Source organism: Danio rerio, chromosome 2 (assembly GCF_049306965.1).
Source record: "Danio rerio strain Tuebingen ecotype United States chromosome 2, GRCz12tu, whole genome shotgun sequence".
In the NCBI taxonomy this organism is placed as follows: Eukaryota; Metazoa; Chordata; class Actinopteri; order Cypriniformes; family Danionidae; genus Danio; species Danio rerio.
This window is the reverse complement of record NC_133177.1, coordinates 59,811,134-59,835,728: the sequence shown is the minus strand read 5'-3', so window position 1 is coordinate 59,835,728 and position 24,595 is coordinate 59,811,134. Positions and strand designations below refer to the sequence as shown.

General features: G+C 40.4%; 1 protein-coding gene across 1 annotated transcript; it reads right to left on the bottom strand.

Moving 5' to 3' along the window:
* Window positions 1–1,570: 1,570 nt before the first annotated feature.
* LOC100536182 (uncharacterized) lies at window positions 1,571–23,500 on the bottom strand. Its single transcript, XM_017352469.4, has 9 exons — window positions 22,833–23,500; window positions 18,065–18,160; window positions 17,680–17,913; window positions 17,435–17,594; window positions 13,912–13,974; window positions 13,000–13,195; window positions 12,456–12,649; window positions 6,049–6,129; window positions 1,571–3,814 (listed from the first exon to the last, which is right to left on the bottom strand). The coding sequence occupies exons 1-9, from the start codon at window positions 23,421–23,423 to the stop codon at window positions 3,774–3,776; spliced, it is 1,656 nt and encodes a 551-aa protein (XP_017207958.3). The 5' UTR covers window positions 23,424–23,500; the 3' UTR covers window positions 1,571–3,773.
* Between the last annotated feature and the right edge of the window lie 1,095 nt (window positions 23,501–24,595).

The window sequence follows — 24,595 nt, the reverse complement described above, 5'->3', positions numbered from 1 at the left end:
AAATATTAAGTAATTTATTTTAGGGCATCACGGTGACTCAGTGGTTAGCACTGTGGCCTCACAGCAAGAAGGTTGCTGGTTCCAGTCCCGGCTGGGTCAGTTGGCGTTTCTGTGTGTAGTCTGCATGTTCTCCCCATGTTTGTGAGGGTTTCTCCTGAATTGATTAACTAAATTGGCTGTAGAGTATGAATGTGAGTGTCCATGGGTGTTTCCCACTACTGTGTTGCGGCTGGAAAAGCATCTGCTGTTTAAAACATATGCTGGTCCATTCCTCTGCAGCGACCTCTGTAATAGAGACTAAGCTGAAGAACAGTGAATGAATTATTTTAAATCCATTTTTATTAGTCCTGTCAAACAATTAATTACGTGCAAAATAAAAGATTGTTTTTACATAATTATATATATATATATATATATATATATATATATATATATATATGAGCAATATCACACTTGTAGCCGTGCGATATGGCTGTATATCAGCAATGGTGGAAGGCGTACGTTGCCTTAGTGTCTCACCAGTGCTGATATACAGGCATATGGCACTGCTACTCATGTGTTATTGCGTTAAAACAACAGTTCGATGGCATAATCGTGTGTATAAAAAAGAAAATCAAACACGTAGAGTCTAAAAACCCTTTTGTAAGAGGAACTACTTTCTTCCACCGTTCATTCACATCTGCAGCTGACGTCAGAACAGCAGAAGCTGTTACTAATTCACCAACTTCACTTAAGAGCTAGTGTTTAAATGATTCTCTAGTGTAATGTCTGTAGTGACAACAAAACAGCTGATTTTGCTCACATTTTAAGATCATTAAGCTGAACGGCATGAAATGCCATCAGTCTACAGAGATTTCCCAGTATGTCTCTGTTGCAATCGGGAGATCACAATAACTAACCACAAAAAAAGCCAAAGCAAAGCAAACACAATCAGAAACACTACCAGACTGTGGTATAAATACAGCACTACAACATACTAAAGAGAGAGAGATCGACTTTGAAGGTCTCTTACCAGATATATATAATATGATTTGTTCAGCTGTAATTTAAAATCACGCTGACTTTTTCTCCTCTAAGGGCTTATTATGCAGTGTCTGTCACCATCTTGCAACAGAACATCAACCATCTTTGCTCTGCTCAGTTTGACTGGCTGATGGATGCCGATTCGCTGTCCCTTCTAAATTATAAATATTTAAAATAGGCACTATCCTCATAAATAAACTGCATAATTACAATCTAAACAACTACATTCTCGCCTAAAAAAAGCTTCAAAGGTACATTATGTTGTCCAACAGCTGCAATATTTGTCAAACTGTAGTGAGTTTATTGATCTGCTGTCACTCTATGTGGGCGGAGTAACACACAAGGTTGAAGAGGCTGTACAAGTGCTGTTATTGCAGTATATTGCACGGCTATCAGCCAATCAGATTTGAGAGCTGTCGTATAAATATATATAATGTTCAGAACACAGATATATATATAAATATATATATATATATATATATATATATATATATATATATATATATATATATATATATATATATATATATATAATATAATATAAATAATATAAATATGAGCTTTTATTTTGGATGCGATTAATCACAGTTAATCTTTTGACAGCACACATTTTTGTGCATTTTTATGTAATATTTAGAGATTTTGATGCAATATTTCTGAAAGTACATCTCTTTAATATTCATCTTGATTGATTTTTAGAAAATCACATATTCAATTTTTAAAATTGTGCAATAAATAAAACATTTATGCATTATATGATCAAACCGATTGTGTATTGTTATACAATTTTAACACACAGTAATACACAAAAATGCAATAAACAATATCTGAAAATGCTTTAAAAAGATTTAAAACACCTGCAGCCAATCAGCATTAAGGGGCGTATCATAACTATAGTGGAGATGGTTTAAAGTGGGCGGGGCTTTAAGTTATGGGTGTGTTTGTTTACCACCTTTAATTATAAGGATTTATTTTAACTAGCCTATTATAAAGACTAAATTATTCACCCTCCTGTCAATGTTTTATTCATTTTAAAACATTTCCCAACAGAAAACACACGTTCAAACATATTAGTTGTAATAACTAGTGTTTTCTTTGTCTTTGTCATGAGGACAGCACATAATATTTAATGTTTATTTGTTTAAAGTGCAATTTAAAGGCTTTATTTGGGTTACTAGGCAGAATATGGTTTATTATTATTTATTTTTTTATACCAGCCAAACGTAAAGACTTTCTCCAGGAGAAAAACAATAGTGAATACAGTGGAAAGTAATATATTTATTTAGAAATATTCAAAGAAGTGTGTGTAATGTGCATTAATGTAAATGTGATTGAGGGTTTTTTTTTTATCAGAAATGCGTCGACAGATTAAAGCCTCGTGTTTCTCCAGCTCTAAACGTGTGTTTGGGGTTTTGAGGAATGACATGGCCTTATCTGGAGAGTCTTGCATTGTTATGAGCATCAGTCAGTGTGTGTGTGTGTGTGTGTGTGTGTGGATGTTTTCTGCTGTATCGTCGCTGCATGTGTTGTGTTGATCAGTGTGTGTCTGTACAGATCTGTAGCTGTAATGATGATGATGTAAATCTACAACACAAATAAAGCTGATGTGGAAACAGACTCACTCTTCTTTCTGCTCTTTGTGTGCATCTGTTGCGTTGAAATGAGGTTTATGATGTGTGTTGTTCAGTGTGTGTGGATGGGAAGGTGTTTCTGCTCACCACGATAACCAGGTTTAGTAAAAACAAATCAAATGCAAAAACTGCAGGACACAAATATAGTCACTCATTTACCTCAGCTTGTGTTTCTGCAGACGTGACTTTACAGATTTTGATATATTATTCATTCTATCTATATAAAGTAATAATAAAAAATACGCCTGACAAAAGTCTCATTGTCGATCCCAGTTGTAAGAGCTACAAATAATAACTCGACTTCTAGTTAATCATTTGGAAAAGTGGCAGAAGGTCGATGTTACCCTTGAACCATCTGTTGATCTGCATCCCAATCACAAATACTGCAGAAGACCTACTGGAACCCACATGAAGCCAAGAGTCTGACAGAAATCAGTCAAGTTTGGTGAAGGAATAATCATGGTTTGGGGTTACATGCAGTATGGAGAGATCTGCAGAGTGGATGATCAACATCAACAGCCTGAGGTATCAAGACATTTGTGCTGCCCATTACATTACAAACCACAGGAGAGGGACAATTCTCCAGCAGGATAGCGCTCCTTCTCATACTTTAGCCTCCACATCAAACCTCCTGAAAGCAAAGAAGGTCAAGCTGCTCCAGGATTGGCCAGCCCAGTCACCAGACATGAACATTATTGAGCATGTCTGGGGTAAGATGAAGGAGTCATGTCAGAGATGTATGGATGCAGTCCTCCAAGCTCATGATGGAGTCAGACTGTCACGCGTAAATAAAGTTCAGGTGAATCCAAGTGCGAGTGGCGTAGCGCAAAATGCGGGGCCCCCCTGCAGGGATCGCTGACGGGCCCCCCTGATGAAGTGGGTTTCCTAGGGTTTTTTTTTCCATTAAAGTTGATCAATTTTAAAGCTTTATTTATTATTTAAAATATTGATTAATTTAAAAACAGAAATCATGACGACCCCGGACTTTTAAATGGTCGTTTTTGAATATTTTGTAAGTGAATGAGCAGAACTTTTCTATTATTTCCTGTTTGTTGCTCTTCTGTCCGTCTGTGGTGGGCTTGACACTGATGTCCACAACATTATTTCCTGAGAGACCTGTCATGAGCCGACTTGCTTCTTTGATACGTTACGGTAGATTTCTGTACAAACAGAGAGAGAGAGAGGCAGATTAATGCTGTTTAGGAGGAGTTAGCAATCAACATAACATCACAGACATTCATTCTAAATCTGATTGGCTGAGCTTAGGGCTGTGCAGTATGACTATATACAGCAGAAAGTGTTCAGACTAGGGATGAACCGATATGGAGTTTTTTGGCCGATACCGATAACCGATAATTCTTCAGACTTGGAGGCCGATAGCCGATATGTATAGGCCGATAATTATAAATATTTAAATTGTTATATTTTTATACAGCAAACTTCATAAAAGATTGAACTGCTCTTATGAGCTGAATAGTCTATACTCAAAGCAAAAAAGCTATGATTTCGAAATTGCAAGGTGATTATAGACCTATATTCACGATTTCACATAAATCTGCATGCAAAAAATTATTTCCTTTTCTTTATAGCACATGAACATGCAAGTTGATTGCATAAAAATAATAGTTTAAATAACAAAATTATATTTAATTAACATGCAAGTTAAATATATTTAAATAGGATAAAAATTAAAGAGCTAAGGACTGAAACCAGCTCAAATGGTCATGAATAAAATGTGTTACAGTGATGTACACATGTACAAATATGTCATGTCCGAAAAAGTCTTTTTAGAGGTGTTTTGACAGTTTAGAGCCACCGTACAAGCCAACAGCTAAATACAGATAATACGTTTTCGTACTGTTAGAATATGCGGCACAGATTTATCCTATTTGGCGTTTTAACATGTCACATGTAGCTGCTGCTTGTCAATCAGACAGCGCTTCTGCGCTCGTTCTTGCCGTCAATTGCGGGGAAAATGATCGATGAAAAGTTTATGATAAACCGCTGAGAGTTTCACTCAACTGTAGAGGCAGAGTTGCCATCAGAGTCAGATTTTGATACAAAACCTGCATTGAGCTGACTTTATGGCAAACACAGAGCTGAATATAAAGACAGAATGAGCGGCTAGTTAAGAACCCCTTAGACTGCATTCACCTCTCTCCCGTGCTACAGTGTGTGTGTGTGTGTGTGTGTGTGTGTGTGTGTGTGTGTGTGTGTGTGTGTGTGTGTGTGTGTGTGTGTGTGTGTGTGTGTGTGTGTGTGCGCGCGCGGTGACAGCTCTCACGTGAGCTTGTTATAGTCAATATGAATATTCCGATCAAGCTGAATACTATCTTACATCAACAACACATGACAAGCAACGCATTAATAATAACAAATAATAAGATTACAAATAACCGTTATGTTTACACTTGTTGTAAAATGTGCGGGTCCTTCAACGGGACTGGGCTGCAGTTCGGGGTGTGTGTGTGAAGCGGAGGGAGAGGGAGAGAGAAAAGAGGAGCGGTTTTTTCGCAATGAGACCATTTTCTGTGATGTTCCCTCTTTGGTGACTTACTTGTTGTAACTCACGGAAAGTAATAAATATTTTGGACCAAGTTACACGTGTCCTCTTTCATTCACCAGCTGCAACTAAAAGAGTTCACCCCGAAACTAACATTATTCGGCCGAAATAAGTGAATCTCCCCTGCTATCTCTACACAACAAAGAGACAGAGCAGGAAAGGTTTACTTATGTAATATATTTCCTGAGGCGATTTAAAGCAAAATACACAATGACACTCAATCAAAAATATCTACAATGACAAGGAACGTGGTTACTTACTGACTTATTAACGTACAGCAAGACACGCGAAGAAAGGACGGACTTTGAGGGAATAATCAGTGTGAGGAGAGATCCATTATAGTGCACTGGACAAGTCTGAACAAGTTCCGCCCACGCGAGCGTGAGGCAGGCAGGTCTGCACAATTATGTAATTTATCGGCTTAAATATATCGACCTAATTATGACATCGGATCGATAACGATAATCTTAAAAATAGCATTTATCGGCCGATATCGATATGGGCGCGGATATATCGTGCATCCCTAGTTCAGACCCCCTTAAATTTCGCTCTTTGTTATATTGCAGCCATTTGCTAAAATCAAGTTCCTCATTAATGTACACACAGCACCCCATATTGACGGAAAAGCACAGAATTGTTGACATTTTTGCTGATTTCTTTTAGATTTAAAATAATTTTAAGGTCAAAATTATTAGCCCCCTTAAGAAATATTTTATTTCCTTTTACTTTCTTTCCTAACTATAATAATTTTGGCTTTAAGTCTATCTGTCATGTTAATCATGCTAGTTGCTTTATTGCTGCTGTATGTGTGTTTGTCATGTGTGTTTGTACCTGTTAGGATGTTTTTGAAGGCCTCTTCAACATTAGTTGAGTCCAGAGCTGACGTCTCGATAAATGACAGGTTATTCTTCTCTGTAAGCAAGCAGAACATGTTTAATATCATCAGCTCTTAAAGGGAACTCTGGGTATCAAGACATGTTTGCCTTAATGTAGTGTATAGATATTTACATTAGATGTCGCCTACGCTATACGTGAATAGAGGCGCCATTTTGGTACAGGGTAGCGCGCCTTTGAAATGAATGTGGGACCAAGGTGCAGTGGCGGACTGGCCATCTGGAGCCCGAGGTTATTATAGTTAACAAAAACGAATAAAAAAAAACGAGAACTAAAATGTAAAATATTTGTCGTTAAATGAAATAAAAACGAGAGTTTAAAAAAAAACTAGAACTAACTGAAACTGTATTGTGTACATATAAAAAAACTAACTAAAATGATAGCAAAAACCTCATTAGTTTTCGTATTTGTGAATGTATTTCATGCATAATCTTACTGTAATACTTTTAGAAGTAAATATAATCCGCACTGCAGGTGATTGACCCGTACGGCACCTCAGAGTCTGTAATCCAGCTGCCATTGGCCAGATCAAGCGGGTTCTCCTCCAGTCATCCTCGCTGTTGCTCCCGCGACAAAAACAACGAGTGGACATGACAGCAGCATGGTGACAGCATTACAGGCACTTCAAACTGTTACGATCACGAATTCATCTTTTTAACCGGATTTTCTAAGTCAGAGGTGTCCAAACTACGGCCCGCGGGCCGTAGATCAGTTTTGTGGCGGCCCGCGAGGCTTTTTATGAATATTAATAGAATCTGGCCCGCTACACAAAAATGAGCGATTCAATAAATAACCACCGGGTGTCGCTATTACATGCCTTCAATTAGGCAGCAGTTCCTGTTATGAAGTTAATCGAACTGAACAAACTGAAAGAAACATAATTCATAATCACGTTTTGGCGAGCCATGGCACAAGCAAGAAAAAGGAAAATCAACAGTGCAGGAAATTTCAGTCACGATGGGGCAAAGAATATTTCTTCACAGAGGTCAGTGGAATATGTGTCTGTTTAATTTGCCACGAATCAGTTGCAGTAATGAAGGAATATAATATCAAAAGACATTATAAAATAAAACATCAGGCCTTCAGCTTTTACACTGGTGCCGAACGAGATCAAAAAGTACACGCGTGTCTGTGTAATGCATGTAATATATGCCCCGGGACAACTTTTTTTTTTTTTTTTTGCATCTGGCCCTCGGCCCAAAAAGTTTGGACACCCCTGTTCTAAGTGAACCGGTTGAACTAGTTCACCAAAACGAACTGAATCATTTTGAATAATTCGCGTCTCCAGTAAGCACTTATCCACAAACTACTTACTTTTTAACAAGCCTAATACCCCCTCTGACTCTAAATAATCTTATATATACTCTCATTCAGTTATTAGAACAGTGACATTACACTGAGATCAAATTGAGAAGCGGTGAACCTATTATACTGCACATGTGTGATTCAGTGAACCGAACACAAACAATACAGCCTGCTGTGACTGCACTAAACTTAAACAACAGCACTGCGGGTAAACCGAGCGCTTAAATGAGAGCATCTGGTGAAAAACGTAAGTTTATTTCATAACACTATCGTAATGGAGTTTAAATAAGTGAATCATGATTCAGTGGGTTACAAAACTTTACATTAAGACATTTTTCAGATCATGGTGATGTTTTAACTGACTGAAATGACTATTGCTGACTACATAATGTTGAGTCCAAACATCCGCATTAAAGATCTGAACTTCCCATCACTACTGTGCATCTAACCTCAGAGCAGCCTTGCACACATATTGTACTTAAAGCAGCTATCTTGTGGGCTGTTGTATTAGAATTTAAGGATGGGTAGATGGTTGTGGTAGATGATAGTGTTCATGTGTCCTCTGAATACGGGGCTGTTTTTCAATATGCGTTCTTCAGCGGTCTTGCGTCCTCGTGCAACGTCATCATCAGCTGCCTAAGTTCAGTTTCAATACTCAAGACCGCAAGTACGGAGGACACGTAAAACTTCCCGGATGTGATCTTGATATCGAGGACGCACTGATGCAGACTTGAGCACCGAACTCGCTCTAGAAGTCCCAGAAGTCATTGCGACTGGACGTAGGAAGCGCAGCATTTTATTTAGATTTATTATTAAAGTTCAGAGATATCACTTATTTACCTCAGGAGTTTCCCTAAATGAAACGGTGAAAGTAAACATTAACATGAACATCTTAAAGTAATAAACACATTAAGGGTTGTTTGTTTGTTGAAAATCGTATTAAAATTAGTTTTATTTATATTGTGCAGAGTATATTCATAATGTTTTATGCAAAGTATATATTTTGAAGAGGGGGGAAACAATAAATCGTTGTATGAGTGCTGTCATGTTTAAATAATTACCATTTAAAACTCGTGAAGGTCACATGACCATCAGGAAGAACGCAGCATCCCATTTCTCAAAGGACGGGTTCTCTGCCCTCGCGGTCTCCTGAGTTCGTTCTTCCGAGGACACCTGGCAAGACCGGTCTCCACAAGAATGCAAGTCCGTTCTCTGCGTTCTTGGAATTGAGAAACAGCCCAGGTTTCACAAAAAAAATGTATGGCTGAGTTTTTATTATACAATGTTTATTCTACTGATTTTGAATCTTGCACCTAACAAATATCCTCATTTAGAAAAAATAAATAAATAAAACTAATAAAAACTAAACTAAAACTAAGACATTTTAAAATATAGAAACTAGTAAACACTAGTAAATCTCCCTCTAAAAACTAATTAAAAACTAACTGAATTTGAAAACAAAAAGTCAAAACGAAATAAAAACTAAAACTAATGAAAAATCCAAAACTATTATAACCTTGCCGGAGCCAGAGATATACACACATATATACATATGTTATCAGGAGTTTTCCCGCTGGTCAGTATGCAAATATATATGTTTTTTAATTACGAAAATCATAGTTTTACATCACTTTTCCATATTGATAAAAAGAGCGTGTGTTTGTGTGCATGCAAATGTATTATCCTCCCTCCCTGGTAAATTTGGTTTAATCCATATGTGCTGAATTCCCCCCTCACTTCTAAGTTATGGAGGGAGTGATTCGTTTGTGTATGAAGCTCTGTTATGAATGATTCATGTGAGCCCTCGATATCCCTGCGTCTCAATGTGCACATACACCTTTTTTATCTAAATGGTATGTAATAGGGTTGGGCATCTAAGCTATAATGCCGATCCGCTATATTAGCAATACATTTGTGACACTGCGATGCAACACGATACGATTCACACCCATATCACGATACAATGCGATAATTCAGCACTAACTTATTAGATCAAGTTTATGAGATGATGTGAAAGAGGATGCTGTGCCATTGAATGAGTTTGATTATTTATTAACCAAGCAAAACCAAGACTTTTTTTACAAACTGGCTTTTCTCTCAGAGCCAGAGTGTCAGTTTACAGTAGAGGGCCATTTTAGAACCTATAGCACATATTATTTAAGCATTTTCAAGATAAACAGAATGTATAAGTGCAATATATATTATAAATGTATATATTTGCACTCTTTCAACATAAAGGTTTAGCATTGCACAACAAGAATTGTGATTAAACTTTTCAACTATGAAAACAAGTTTTACAAAGATATATTGTGCCACTGAATATTTAAAACTTAAGGTGGTGAACTAGCAGTGTTATGCTGCTTTGAAACATCACTGTCACTGTAAACAACAGGCTAATAAAAATAGAAATAAATAAAAATTAACAGGAGGAGGTGTTTAAAACCTTCGTTCTCCGTGACATTACCCTGAATATCTTTGCAGATGAACAATGCAATAGCATTCGTTATTGGCGTAGAGCGAGCAGAACTGTTGCGCATGGAGAAAACTTGCAATGCTTTTCTCACCACTTTTGGAGCTGGTAGCTACAGTTGAAGCAGAGCAGGAAGCCGGGGATGCAGGAACACTGGAAGATGCTTCCACAACAACACCGAGGCGCCGCTTCAAGTGAGATTTCAGATTAGTCGTACTGCCCGTGTATTTTACAGATGCGCGGCACATTTTGCAAATTGCATCTGTCCTGTCAAGTCGTCCATCCTTTTTGCAGAATCCATAATGTTGCCATACTTTAGATTTAAAACTCAGTGAGGAATAAAATGTTTGTTTTGCTTCTCGCGCTTTCTGAGGGCGCACCACTAGCTTCATCCGCACACCTGATACACTGAGTTGTAGTGTAAGTGTACACATCCGCAAGCCCATTGCTAATGCATACTTTATGTAGGTCGATTAAATTATGCGCCAAAAACAGGTTGACAACACTTGTTAATAAATAAAAAATACATTCTATATTAAAAATATAAGTTGTATCTCGCAAAAACCGATGCATCTCAATTTGCTTCCAAAATTTCATTCATCCTCTGCTGCTCTACCGATGCACTCGCATCGTGCACGCGCATGACCGCTTATCGATACATATCGGTTAATCTTCCCATCCCTAGTATGTAACATTTGCACTATTCAATAATTTAGGGTGGACAGTATGCACATTAAGGCGCAGGCAATGTTATGTTTTCAGACACCTTATAAATTACTTCAAAAACTAGCCGTTACTTCACTTAACCAACAATAATACAAGTTTCTAGCACCGCAGCATCTTGTTGTAATATTACATTTACATTTTTGCTGGTTTTCTTCAGCCAAACTAGCATAAGCCGAGTATTTGGTGCAAGTTGGTGCTAATTTGCCTTATGATCAGTGCAGTAGGTGACTGTATTATCATCAATAGCGTTACTTGTTGAGCATACAATTTCATAACATACTAAATCATAAAAAATGAAATTTTACCTGTGAAATGTTCTGCCGTTGTGCTTTGTTTTCTTAGTTTGGTCGTTACTACACCCGTACACAGCGCTAAAGTCCAGCAACTTCACATTGGCTTTAAGGCTGACTTATACTTCTGTGTCAATAGCACGCGTATGCTATGGCGCAGTCTACATGTTGACGCATCGCCCTATGCAGTGGGCATAGCTGACGCGCACCTCTCAAAAAATGTAACTACACGTCGCAACGACGCATATCGCAAGCTCTGTGATTGGTCGGCTTGATATCGCTGATGAGTGTGGGCGGGACCGAGAGCAGCGAGAGCCCGATGGAGCGATTGTTTACAAGTGTGGAGTCCCGTGAAGAAGCTCTAGACGGAAAGTTTTGTTTTGTGTTTACCTCATGGTTGAAGTTGTTGAACGTCCGCCGGTTCCTGCCTCAAAATGAGTGAGTTTGAGTCACTTCTACATTCAGGAAGCGTTCAGAAAAAACAAAACACCAGTGAAGAAACTCGACACAGAGGAACATAAACACCTCACTGCCAACTAGCGTTTCAGAAGTGTTATTGCAGAACAACAGAAACAGTGCGCAGAAGTATAAATGCACAGCTACGCACGCTGCATGCGCCATGGGTCACACCGATCACTTGACGCAGAAGTATAAACCAGGCTTCAGTCTTGCCTAAGTGTGGTTGAATGACTTTTGTCCTGGTAGCACTGCACCAATATGGCGGCGGTATTGACACATGCTCAGGGCCAGTATGCATTATCTAATGTATATATCTATGAATGTAATGTAAATCCTGCCTAACAGATTAATTCAAAAACACAACAGTATTTGCTTTATATTACTATAGAATTTTTCATATGGGTCATGATTTTTCCATCTGTGCTCATCCTCCAGTCTAATACTGCGTTTACACCAGACTCGGAACGCGCGTCAAGCGCGAGTGATTTACATGTTAAGTCAATGCAAACGCGCGAATAGACATCCTGCGGCGCGATACGCATGAATAGCGTGGCACAAATTGAGCGTTTTGCGTTTGACGCGAATCACTCGAGTTCGAAAATCTGAACTCCAGCGGACATTCGCGCCGCGTTAACCAATCAGGAGCTCGCTCTTGTGGGGGCGTAATTGTGACGTATTGCCTGTTCATCAAACTATGCTCAGCTCAGTCAGAAGCACCGCTGAAATCCTCTATCATTCAGGTTCAGTTTCTGGAGGAGTTTATAAGCTCACAGAGCTGGATGCACCTCTGAAAGGATCTAGTGGACTCAGACTAAACGTATCAATGCTGTTTTTCAGCTTTCATAATGCACATAAACAGTTATTTTCTCAATAAAATCCATGTTAGCCATTTAGCTATAAAGCTAGAGTCACCGGACAGATAGAAGCCCTGCCCATCACGCGAATCCGCGTCTGTTCTGAGGTAAATTTGATGCGCGAATGAAGCGAGTAAACTCAAATGTTCACGCGGTTATTTACGCGCGAATATCGCGATTTATCCGCGCGTTCCGCGTCTGGTGTGAACGCAGCATCAGGCTGTCTGTGGAGTGCTGTACCTGCGAAAGCGCGGGCCTTATCAGTGGGCACGGCCCTCAGGTGCTGCAGGTCGCTCTTATTGCCCACCAGCATGATGAAGATGTTGTTGTCGGCATGTTTTCGCAGCTCTTTCAGCCAGCGCTCCACATTTTTATAGGTCAGGTGTTTGGTGATGTCATACACCAGCAGCGCACCGGCCACACCACGGTAATATCTGCAAACACAGTCAAAAACGTCCACATTACAGCATTCAATTGTACTTTCTTTTAAATTAAAGGATTTTAAGAAGCCGTTGTACTAAACTAAACACTAAACCCCAATCATCCAGATGTGTGATGATCTCACAGCAATTAGTAACATTTCGCTATAGCGGCTAATTCGGATGAATATGTGTGATCTTATTAGTATGTTTTAGTATGACTTGCTTATCCCCCAATGACGACTGGGTTTAGGGGTGGGGTTTGGTGCCACGCCCCCTTTTTTTAAGTTGTACATTTTCATATGACTGAACTCGAATTAATGAAATTGTACGAATTAGCCACAAAACACTCTGCCTATACTCACGCAGAGGTGATGGCTCTGAAGCGCTCCTGTCCTGCCGTATCCCAGATCTGTGCTTTTATGGTCTTTCCATCCACCTGAATTCTCTTGGTGACGAAATCCACTCCTATCGTGCTTTTGGTCTCCAGATTAAACTCATTTTGTGTGAATCTCGACAGCAGGTTACTCTTCCCAACACCCGAATCTCCGATGAGAACGACTGAAAGCAGAAGCAGACCAACAGGTAGAGGTTCGCCAAAGTCAAAATAACACACGCTAACAAAATCCAGAAACAAACAAAATATAACATTAGGGGTAATTAATGTGTGGGTGTTCCTGGGGGTGTAAAATCACACAGAGGTCACAGTTTTGTTACTGTTTATTTTGACCAGGCACACTTGTTTGGTCACAATAATGAGCTTTTAAGTCTTTAATAAATTGATAAATGCTCATCGTCACACAGTGATCCTCACAATAACAGGTGAGTGTGCAGGCAGTAAATCACTGATTCATGACTGTCTCAGAAAGTTAACGTTTATTAATGTGCACTGTCATCAATATAAACATTGCAGCTTTTTAATCAGCTCAGACTCATTCTTCGGCGGGCTGATTAGGATGTCTGCACACTAGACACTTTGCAGAAATCCTGTATATTAAAACTAATCAGAGGATGACCGAGGATCTGCTGAAGTGTTTCCAGAAATATGTGCTGTATGCGTCAGATGTTTAGCCAAAGGTCTGTGGCAGTGCTCAGACTAAATAACACTTCACTTTGTTATTTACATTGAGTTATCAAATAACTTGCATATAAATCAATGTGTTTTATTTAAATCGGGGTTGTTTTGAGCTGCTCAGCACAGTTTATTCTGATTAATGATATATAGTAAGAATTTATAATTAGAATCTTTAATTTTCAGTATGAACAGAGTGACTTACACTTAAACAGGAATTCCTTTTGAGCCTTTGGTTCAGGAGTGGAAATGATGCTAATGATTCTCACTGTGGGAACAAACAGATGATTTAGAGAAAAATAATACAAATGCTTTTCTAATCTTATTGAATGGCCTTGCCCACAGCACCATACCCAGGTGCATTATGGGAATTGTTTAGAGTTGATTTATGTGTTTTATTATTTAAAAACATGAGGACAGGGGAACCACCTTGCCAGAGACTGCCCAGCCCCAAGTCCCTGGCAATGGGCAAGATCGCCTCAGGGTAACACCCCTCGGGTGAGACAGTGACGGAATACTCATCCCGGCCCTTGGCACCCCTTCATATAGACTACCCCATTGTAGGGCACTGCGGGCCTGCATACCCCAGCCATTATCCTTGCAAGTTCCATCTGCCTCACCCTAATCTGAGACTGTTGCTGTTGAGAACCTGGGAAGGTGGAGTGGAGAGCATTTAAGTGTGTTCTGTGCCTATAATCGGCATATGGTGTTGGCAAGTAGAGTTAGAGCCAGAGGCCTGGCCTAAGACCACATTAACTATAGGCTAAGGAATGTGTCAGTTTAGGGTGATGCCCTTTGGTTTGTGTAATGCCCCAGGTCCCTTGAAAGACTCATGGAGCAAATCCTTATAGATATTCCCCGCACCCACTGTGTGTTTATTTGACAATTTGTTAGTTCATGCAAGAGACTTTGACCAGGCTATCCTCAACTTAAAGTGGTACTGACAGCCATCCACAGTGCTGGACTGTGGTTGAACCCAGACAAGTGCAACCTGCTCACCTGTCAGATGCACATTCTGAGACATGTAGTCAGTGAGAGCAGACTTGCTACTGACCCAGAAAACATGGCTGTGGGGAAGAACTCGATTTAAACACACAATCCTGGAAAGACCTTGCAGCAGACCGCCTGAAGTGGAGGTGCACCCTGACCAAACAGCTCAAGTCAGGTAAAAAAAACATGATGTGTGCGTCAGAGGACAAGCGAGTTCGTCAAAAAGTGAGTAACAATGGGAGCCACCGATCAATGCAACTTCTGTGGCAAAGAATGCCTCTTTCGTATTGGCCTCTTCAGCCACCAATGACGCTGTCTCAGACAATCGCACATGTCTCAAGATAAGAATTAGGATACGTCATCCATGGTCAACACTGACTGACAGAGGCCTACTACTACAAGTCAGTGGGAGCAGAATTGCAACTGATCCAGAAAAGGTGGCTGTGGTGAAGAACTGGCCCCCACCAAAAAACTTCACTAAGCTTAGGAGCTTCCTGGGCCTGGCCTCCTGTGACAGAAATTCTGTTTGCATCTGCTGATAGATAAAGGCAGACACTTCAGCTGGTCTAAGGACTGTACTGTGGACAGCTAAATGCTGCCCTCACTTATGCTCCTGTCCTCCCTGACTTCAGCTAGCCCTTCCTGGTGGATACTGCAAACGTATACTTTCTCAGGGAGGAGAGACAGGAGAGCAAGTGGTAGCCTATTACAGTTGAAGCCTCAGCTTCCATCCAGAGAGGAACTACTGTGTCACTCGAAGGGAGTTGATAGGGGTGGTCCTGGCTGTCCATCACTCCAGGCCCTATTTAATTGGTACTAATTTCACACTTAGAATTGACCATGTTAGCCTCACCTGGATGCTAAATTTTTGCCAGCCAGAAAGGCTGTTGGCAAGGTGGTTGGAAATACTGCAAGAGTATGGAGTATTCAACACAGACCAGGAAGTCAGCACATTAATGTTGATGCTCTCTCCAGATATCTATGCCTCACTGATGAGTGCAGATACTGTGGACGGCAAGAAGAAAGAGATCTGGGAACTCTGACAGCAGCAGGGCTGAGTGACAGTGGCAGAGATGGAGAGCTGTTTATAGTTGAGCAGCTGCAGCAGGCCACTGATCGAGTGTGGTGAAGCATTGGTTGGAAGCTCGAGTACGTCCAGACTGACCAGCTGTCTCTTCAAAGGGGCCTTAGATCGAGGCACTATGCTACACTCTCAGAGGGGCAGCCTGGAACTCCACAATGGCGTGATCTACAGACAGTGGCAGGCCCCGGGAGGGGGAATCAACCACCTGCAACTCCTTGTTCCTTTCACTTTTCAGTGGGAAGTGCTCTGATGGGTGCATGGGGCAATGGGTTCCAGCCACTTTGGGAACTCCAGGACTGTGCACGGGTTGTGGCAGCGGGTTTATTGGCTGGGGTGCTGCCAGTATATAGAGCCACACGTACACTGCAATGCTCTCAAGCACCGTTGCAGCATGACTTTGTTGGGGCACGAATGGAGAGGATTGGGGTGGACACCTTGGTCCCTTTCCCATCACAAAGCAACTTTTTTTATCTGATTGCCATGGATTGTTTTACAAAGGGGCCAGAGGAATATGCTTTGCTAAACCAAAGCATTTCCACATCTGCACAGTGTCTGGTGGACGAAATGTTAGCTCGGTTTAGGGTGCCAATAAACTTCACAGTTACCAGGGGTCTGGACTGGTTAAGCCGTTTAACCACACTTTTGCCACCCAACTTGCCATCTTGACCAGCTGACTTCAGAGGGACTGGAATCAGCATCTGGCCCTGGTCTTGTGGACACACAGGACAGCAGAACAAAAGTCAGTGCACTTCAACAGCAGTTATGTTTGGGAGGGAGCTCTGTACATTAGTGGACTTGGTGTTTGGGGCACCTCCTGAGCAAGAAATGGATGATGAATCAGAACTAGACTACTTCAGGCAGCTAAAGAAGCATCTGGACATGGTCCATAAATTGGCCAGGGAGGTTCTGGAGGATGCTGGAGCTTGTCATAAGTGGATGTATGACATCCAGGCTCAAGGGCCTACCTTTGCGCCTGGAGATAAAGTGTGGATTTTTTGCCCCCAGAGTTGTCACCCAAACTGTCTCTTCATTGCCAAGAGTCCGGGAAGATCTTGAACCAAATCTGGTGGTGGTCTTCCAGATCCGAATTCCTGAACGAGGTAGGCGGGTGGTGATGCATAAGGACTGATTGAAACCGTATCACCAGCTGGCCCCCATTGGGATGTAATGACCTGGCCCACAGCACATTAGCCAGATGCATTATGGGCAATAGTTTAGAGCATACCTGCCAACACTCCCGTTGTTCCCGGGAGTCTCCCGTTTTTCAGTCTCCCGCAACCATCCCGTTTTGTTATTTCTTCCGTAAAACTCGAATAAAAATTGAATTGACTAAATAAATAAATGTAACGTGTGTAATGGAAGCACTCCAGTGGTTTGGACCTGTTTAGGGCCGTTCAGTTTTCGCTCAGAATTAAAAGGCTAACAGATAGTTCTGCCTCCTGATTATTCTTTCAGTTCTCTTGACAGTCTTGGTCGTGTGGTGTATGGGACATGAGTGTTCTGCTGGCTTTCTAAATCGAAGAAAGTTGTGTCCTATAGTTAATAGCACCCCGCTAGCTACTCAGGGTAGTCATACAGGTTGTTTTAGCTCTGATCATAGTCACGTACAGCTAGTTGTGACAATATGATACATGTGAGGAAATGTAAAGCTTACCTGTACTAGATATGGTCTTCATCTCCTCTGTGCAGAACTGCTGCAGCTTGTCTCTTAGACGAGACACAGATTCATCAACTTGATCAAAAGCAGGTTGAGAGTTGATAATAAAGCTGGATGAGTCTGTAGATCCAGGAGGGACAGAGAGAGACTGCAAACTCTACACAGACACAACAGAAACAGCAGCTGAAGACACACAAACACAATCTCTGCTCCACATGCTCTTCCACTGTCCTGTGTGTCACCTGGAGGAAATGGATGTGATCTTCTGTGTGTGAAAGCTGCTCCAGCTCAGCGTTTCTCCTCCTCAGATCATTGATCTCTTGCTCCAGTCGCTCCAGTCGTTCTTCAGCTCCACTCACTGCAGTCTTTTCTCCATCTCTGATCATCTGCGTGAGCTCCGAGCGGCTTCTCTCAATCCAGCAGATGAGCTGAGTGAAGATCCTCTCGGTGTGATCCACTGCGGCCTGTGCAGAGTGCTGTCAGACACACACACACACACACACACACACACACACACACACACACACACACACACGCACACACACACACACACACACACACACACACACACAGAAGCATTGGAGTGTGAAAGGCCTCTTCAGCTGCTGTTCTCCTGCTCAAACTCACCTTGTGAGACTCCACAGCCTCTCTCAGCTCCTCCAGCTCCTTTTGCCTCTCCTGGATCTTCTGCTGGAAGCTGCTCTGGGTTTCCCTCAGCCGACTCTGCAGGAATCACAGTTGACAAAAGTTAAATAATTATAACTGCAAAGTTGTAATTATGAATGAAAACCAAATTTTTACCAAATTAGAAAAGATGTCAGGTGCAATATAGTGCATGAGTGCTGCACATTTGATCAAATCAAAGGTGCCATATAATGTAAATCTGGATATGCCTAGGCATGAATAATATGAGTTCAGTGCATGAATATGTCCAGTAAAGTTACATTTGAAAGTAATGCATTACAATATTGAGTTGTTCCCCACAAAAAAGTAACTAATTGCCTTACTTACCTGGCTGAGGTTTGATCTTTTTCAGAACTTGCAGGTGTTTAATCACCTTTTTTATAGAGAAATTCTGCATTTAACAACCACCTTTATAACTGTAGGACTTTCCGGTATGTGTCACTATAGTTTGCATATGTTTATTATTAAAGATGGATGTTATTATGCTTTAGAGTAATTGAGGAACAAATATAGATATGTATATTTGCCATGTATGTACCCTTTGAAACCCTTACTGTACCTTTATTTCTGAGAAACAATTGGATGTTTGCTAAGATGAACATTTTTATGATTAAGAAAAGCGCTTTGTTCAATTTTTAGTCAACACATAAATTAAATGTTAAATAGTAGGACTTTTAAATTTAATGTTTAAATTAAATGTTTAATTGCTGGCCTAAGTCTGAGATTTTTAACCCCTTCAGACCTGAATTATGCTCCAAATTTCAGAAAATGCATGCACTTGCGTTTGTGCACTTGTGTGTGTGTGTGTGTGTGTGTTTGTACATGTTTGTGCATTTGTATGCAAGTGTGTGTGCCTGTGTGTGTAAGCTCATGCATGTGTGTGTGCGCATATGCGATTGTGTCTGTGGTTGTGTGTATGCGCATGCATGCATACATGTGCGTGTGTGTGTGTTTGTGTGTCTGTGTGTGTGTGTTTGTATGTGTATGCAAGTGTGTGCCTGTGTATTTTCATATATGTCATAGTTCTGATAGATCAGGAGATGTGTATTACCGTTGCTAGCTGATAGGTTGTGTCTGTGTATAAATTAAGATGCATGTTTAGTTAGTTATTTTTTGGGGCCGGTACACTTGCCGGTTTAGAATCTAGCTACAAGCTACTAGCAACTGTTAATTAAACGAGGAAGGACGTCAAAGTTTGACAGACAAGTGTAACGTCAGTACGGCTGTCTAGTTTGTGGACGAACATTGTGTATGTGTACGCAATAAAAGTTCAGCAGTGGCTCGAGTTGTATCCATCGTACTTGCCCTGAAACCCTTCCAGTGGGGAGTTTATTGAGGTACAGTGAGTAACCTGATAAAAACTGGACAGTAACCTACACCTTCATTTATCTCTAAAAAAATGTAGGATAAAATTGACAACTTACTGAGCCCAGAGTTCTACAGGTTGTATATACAGATTAATGACAGCATGTATTTGCTACTTTTGAATGTTCTGTGTTATCAGTTAAGTACATTTACTGTGCATTAGGATAAAGATTGCAATAAAGCCTAATGGCCCGTTTACATTGAGTGGTACGGTTTGGTTTGGTACGCTTTTATGGGCGTTTCCACTGTCAAAAGGCGTACCGAACCGTACCGTACCACTTTTTCGGCACCCTTTCAAAAGGGTACCAAACACAAGAAAGGGAACCAAAAGGTGGAGCTAGACGCGCAGCTGAACGCTATTGGTTTACAGAGATACGTCATTCGCTTACGCAACAAGCCAGAATGAAAACAAAAGAACCTCCATGTTTAAAATACACAGCAGAGAAATGTTTTAAACCATAAATATATATACATATAATAATGAGCCATGGTCGACCCGGGCTCAAACAAACCTTGTCGTCGTCTTGATGAACAGCCACAAAGCCAAAAAGAAGAGCAGATTTACCCTGTGCCCAGTAGTTTTTTACGAGCCAGTCTGAAGCGCGGGCGGTTTCGCTTTCTTGCTTGCACTCACCGCACGTCTATATCTGAAATAACAAACTTTTTGAGCTGATGATAATAACATGCGCTTGATTATTGACGCGCTTTTGAAACCCCATCTTGTCAGACACTGACAAACGCGAGAGTGAAGCACGAAAAAACAAAGGAGAAGCAGGAAAAAAGGAGCACATTATTTATGCAGCAAACGTGAACAAACTATCATGTTTAACTATTATCTTCACCTTTTGGACTATTATGAACTCTGAATGACAGAATGACTCTCTAACGGAGCTTACATGTGCTGCTGAAGATTACAGACACAGATTAGAGGTTTGCTCTGGCTGTGGGCTATATTTTGAGTTGTTCTTGAACCTAAATAAGGACTAAATGTCTGCTGTGTGTAGTTCTTCTGTAATTGGTAACATATCAGAGACTGTAAGGGGCTGTATGTGTGCATATATGTTGCATTTATTTATTTATTTTATATAATTACAGACGTTACAGTAGGTTATTTCGCACTGTCATTAATCTGCAGTTATAATTGAAGTTCATAGAAAAGTTAGTAATGAACATTTATACATAAGTATTGTAAAGTGTTTACACACCTAAGTGTGTGTAAAGCATCTGTTTTGTGAGAAGTGCTTCTCATATGATATGTAAGCGAGCCGTACAGCTTTACTGTAGACATTTTCTTGAGTGAAAATGATGTTGTCTGAAAATTCTTGTACACTTTTGTTTCTGTACACTACACCCACCAAAAGGGTCCCCTTGGTAATAGAAAAACAAGCCTGATAAAAGTGACTAGTACCGACCCGAACCGTACTGTACTGTACCAGTCAGTGGAAACGAGCCATAAGAGCACTAACATGAAATAATTTATTTTTAAGGCATAAACAGATTTTAAACCTTTAAAATGTTTAATAACAAAATGAACCGTTAGACGATAAAAACATCCCTTAATCAAAATACATCTTTCAGCTTTATACATTGAATAAATTGCTTCACGTGGTTTTCACAAATGTGTAAATCGTTTCCCAAGAGAAAAAATCTTACTATATTACAAAACATCGTCACTTCTACAGTCGACAGTGGCTGCACTTCCGCAACTTAAAAACAAAAGCAAAAAACATTTTTTTTAGTGTAGTCAAATAAAATTTTTTACCTGCAGAACGTGAACTCAACTGATGTCAGTTGACAGTGTAGTCTGTCGCATCCACTTTTGTTTTTTGTTTTTTCGTGTTTCTTGCAGTTGTCAAGAGTTTTACTTACACATAATATACAGCTATCGACAATCCACTTCTTTTCTACCAGGAATTCAAAATAACTACATTCATTAATTCATTCATTTTCTTGTTGGTTTAGTCCCTTTATTAATCCGGGGTTGCCACAGCGGAATGAACCGCCAACTTATCCAGTAAATTTTTATGCAGCGGTGGGTCAGCTGTTTATCCAACACAACTGACCCAACAAAGACTCGAACTAGCAACCTTATTGCTGTGAGGCGTTCGTGCTACCCACTGCGCCACAGTGAGGCCCAGTTCAAGTAATGTTTTTTCATTTTATTATTTTATTAGTTTTTTTTTTTTTGTATTTTTAACACATATTTGTAGTTTTTATGTACGTTTTCTTTCAGTTTTATTTCTACTTTAAGTCTAACTAAATGACAATGAGAGGTATTTCCTTAAACAAATGCATAAAATATTACATTTTACTTTTGCTTGTTTTCAATTAAATATTTCTCAGTTTAAAACAAAAATAAATAGAATTAAAATAAAGATTGTACACATTGAAAGACATGAAAAATATACAAAAATTATTATTATTGAAATGATAACATTTTTAATTATTAAAATTATTATAATATTTTTCCTTCATTTTCCTTTGGCTTAGTCCCTTTATTCATCAGGGGTCGCCACAGCAGAATGAACCGCCAACTTATCCAGCATATGTTTTACGCAGCAGATGCTCTTCCATGGGAAACACCAGCCTGATCTCTTGAGGAAACGTAAGTATTTTAGGTTTTGTCAGTTTAGTGGCACATTCGTACGAGTTTAGTTGTACAAAAACGTACGATTTTAAAAAGGAGGCGTGGCACCAAACCCCAACTTTCATTGGGTGATGAGCAAATCATACTAAATTGTACGAATTTGATCATACGAATTAGCCACTAAATCAAAAAGTTACGAATTGCCGTGAGATTGCGTTGGAAACACGCGTACACACTTATTCAACACACACTCATACACTACAGCCAATTTAGTTAATCAGTTCCCCTATAGCGCATGTGTTTGGACTGTGGAGGAAACTCATGCCAACATAGGGAGAACATGCAAACTCCACACCAAGACTCAAACCAGTGACCTTCTTCTTGTAAGGTGATCGTGATATACCCACTGCACCATTGTGCCAGTTATCTTTTTCCTTCATTTTGTTTTAGTTTATTTACACTTTTATTAAACGTACTTTGCATGTGTGACTCTTATTTTGAAAGTGGCGAAGGAAGGAATAATAAATCTTTATAATTGCTAAGAAAACAAAACCAAATGCTAAATGCCGTGCACTGAACACACTGTACTTTAGTCCCTCATTTAAGTGTTTTCTTTACTGTAAAACATTAAATATGACAACACCCTGACCAAAGTCTATTACACATGTCTGCTGGAGGGAAGATCAGAAAGAACAGGTTGCAAAAATGGAGAAATAATATAGAGACATTATAAATTATTAGAAATAAGTGTGTTCATACCTGTAGTTCAGTCCTCTCTGCTGCAGCTGAAACAGTGTCATGGTGTTTGTGTTGATCCAGCAAACACAGATAACATATACAGCAGTGATCAGTGCGGCAGAAGATCTCCAGGAGTTTCTTGTGTTGTTGACAGATCATCTCCTGCAGTTTATGAGTGGCTTCAGTCACTTTGTGTTGATTTCCAGGATTCAGTTCTTGATGGAGCTGAAAATGAGTGTGACAGTAAGAGTTCAGACACACCAGACAGGACTTGACGGCTCTGTTTTTGGCTCCAGTACAGACGTCACACTCCACATCTCCAGATGCAGCGGGACTCTGAGCAGGACCAGCAGCTTGTAGTTTGCTCTTCTGCAGTTTCTCCAGCACTTCAGCCAGCATGGTGTTTTTAGCTAAAGCGGGTCTGGGGCTGAAGGTCTGTCTGCACTGAGGGCAGCTGTAGACTCTCTTCTGATCCTCCTGATTCCAGCAGTCTGTGATGCAGCTCATACAGTAACTGTGTCCACACGGAATGGAGACTGGATCCTTTAGTAGATCCAGACACACCGCACAGCTGAACTCTTCCTGTGCCACAGAAAAGCTGGATTCTGCCATTTTACTGCTCACACACACAGATAGAGAGAGACACTCAAGACTGTTCCTCTTTTTTCACTCTTGCATTTCCTGGTTTTAAAGGGGATGTTATTGTGGCAGTCCTATAATACACACAGCCACTGCAGGGCAATCAACTACAGAAATAAACATACAGCAGTTTAAGTCCATAAATTAAAGGTGCCATATACTGCAATTATTCAACAAGATAAATTCTTCTCTGACATGCACATTGTTGTACATGTGGCTTTAATAAGTTCCATTGTTATTTCAGAAAAATATGTTCATTTATTACCCCTAATATACCCCTAGAAGGCGGCAAAGTGGCACAGTGGTTGTCTTACAGCAAGAAGGTTGCTAATTCGAGTCCCGGCTGGGTCAGTTGGCATTTCTGTGTGGAGTTTTGCATGTTCTCCTCATGTTGGTGTGGGTTTCCTTCGGGTCCTCCGGTTTCCCCCACAGTCCAAACACATACGCTATAAGGGAATTGAATAAACTGAATTGTTTTCTCTCTCATTCTCGCACACACACAGCATGATGCACTCTGAAATAAATAAATGTGTGCAAAAATCATACATCACTTGTTAAAAAATATTTTAAAGATGCCCTATAAAGGAAATTCCAGATATGCCTAGGCATAATCGAATAATAATAAGAGATTAAAATATGGAAATGTCCATAACATGAGCTTCAGACATGATTGTTTCCTCCTCATTTAAAATCCACCAGTGTAAAATCACTGACAGAACACAAAGCAGACGGTTGCATGACTCGCGCTGTCACCGACTCTGTCCCAGTCATTGCCCTCGCTGGCCAGCAGAGGCCACCATCACCGGACTTTTAGCATTACATCATCCACTTAAACTGATAAGCGCACACACCTGAGACTCATCCCGTTAACGACCCACGCTCACAGCTATAAGCCACACACACACACACATCAGTCCAGTGCGAAGTCTTGTTCTGCCACGGCTAACATCTCTGAGCATTATTCCCTTGCCTGATCTCCCGTGTATTATCCTGGACTGTTTCTGACTCTGAGTTGCCTTCTGCCTGCCCCGAACCTTGCTTGCACTTCGACTCTGAACCACGCCGCCTGCCCTTGACCCACGCCTGATATCTGGACTCTGAACCACGCCGCCTGCCACTGATCCCTGCCCATTCTATCACTCTGT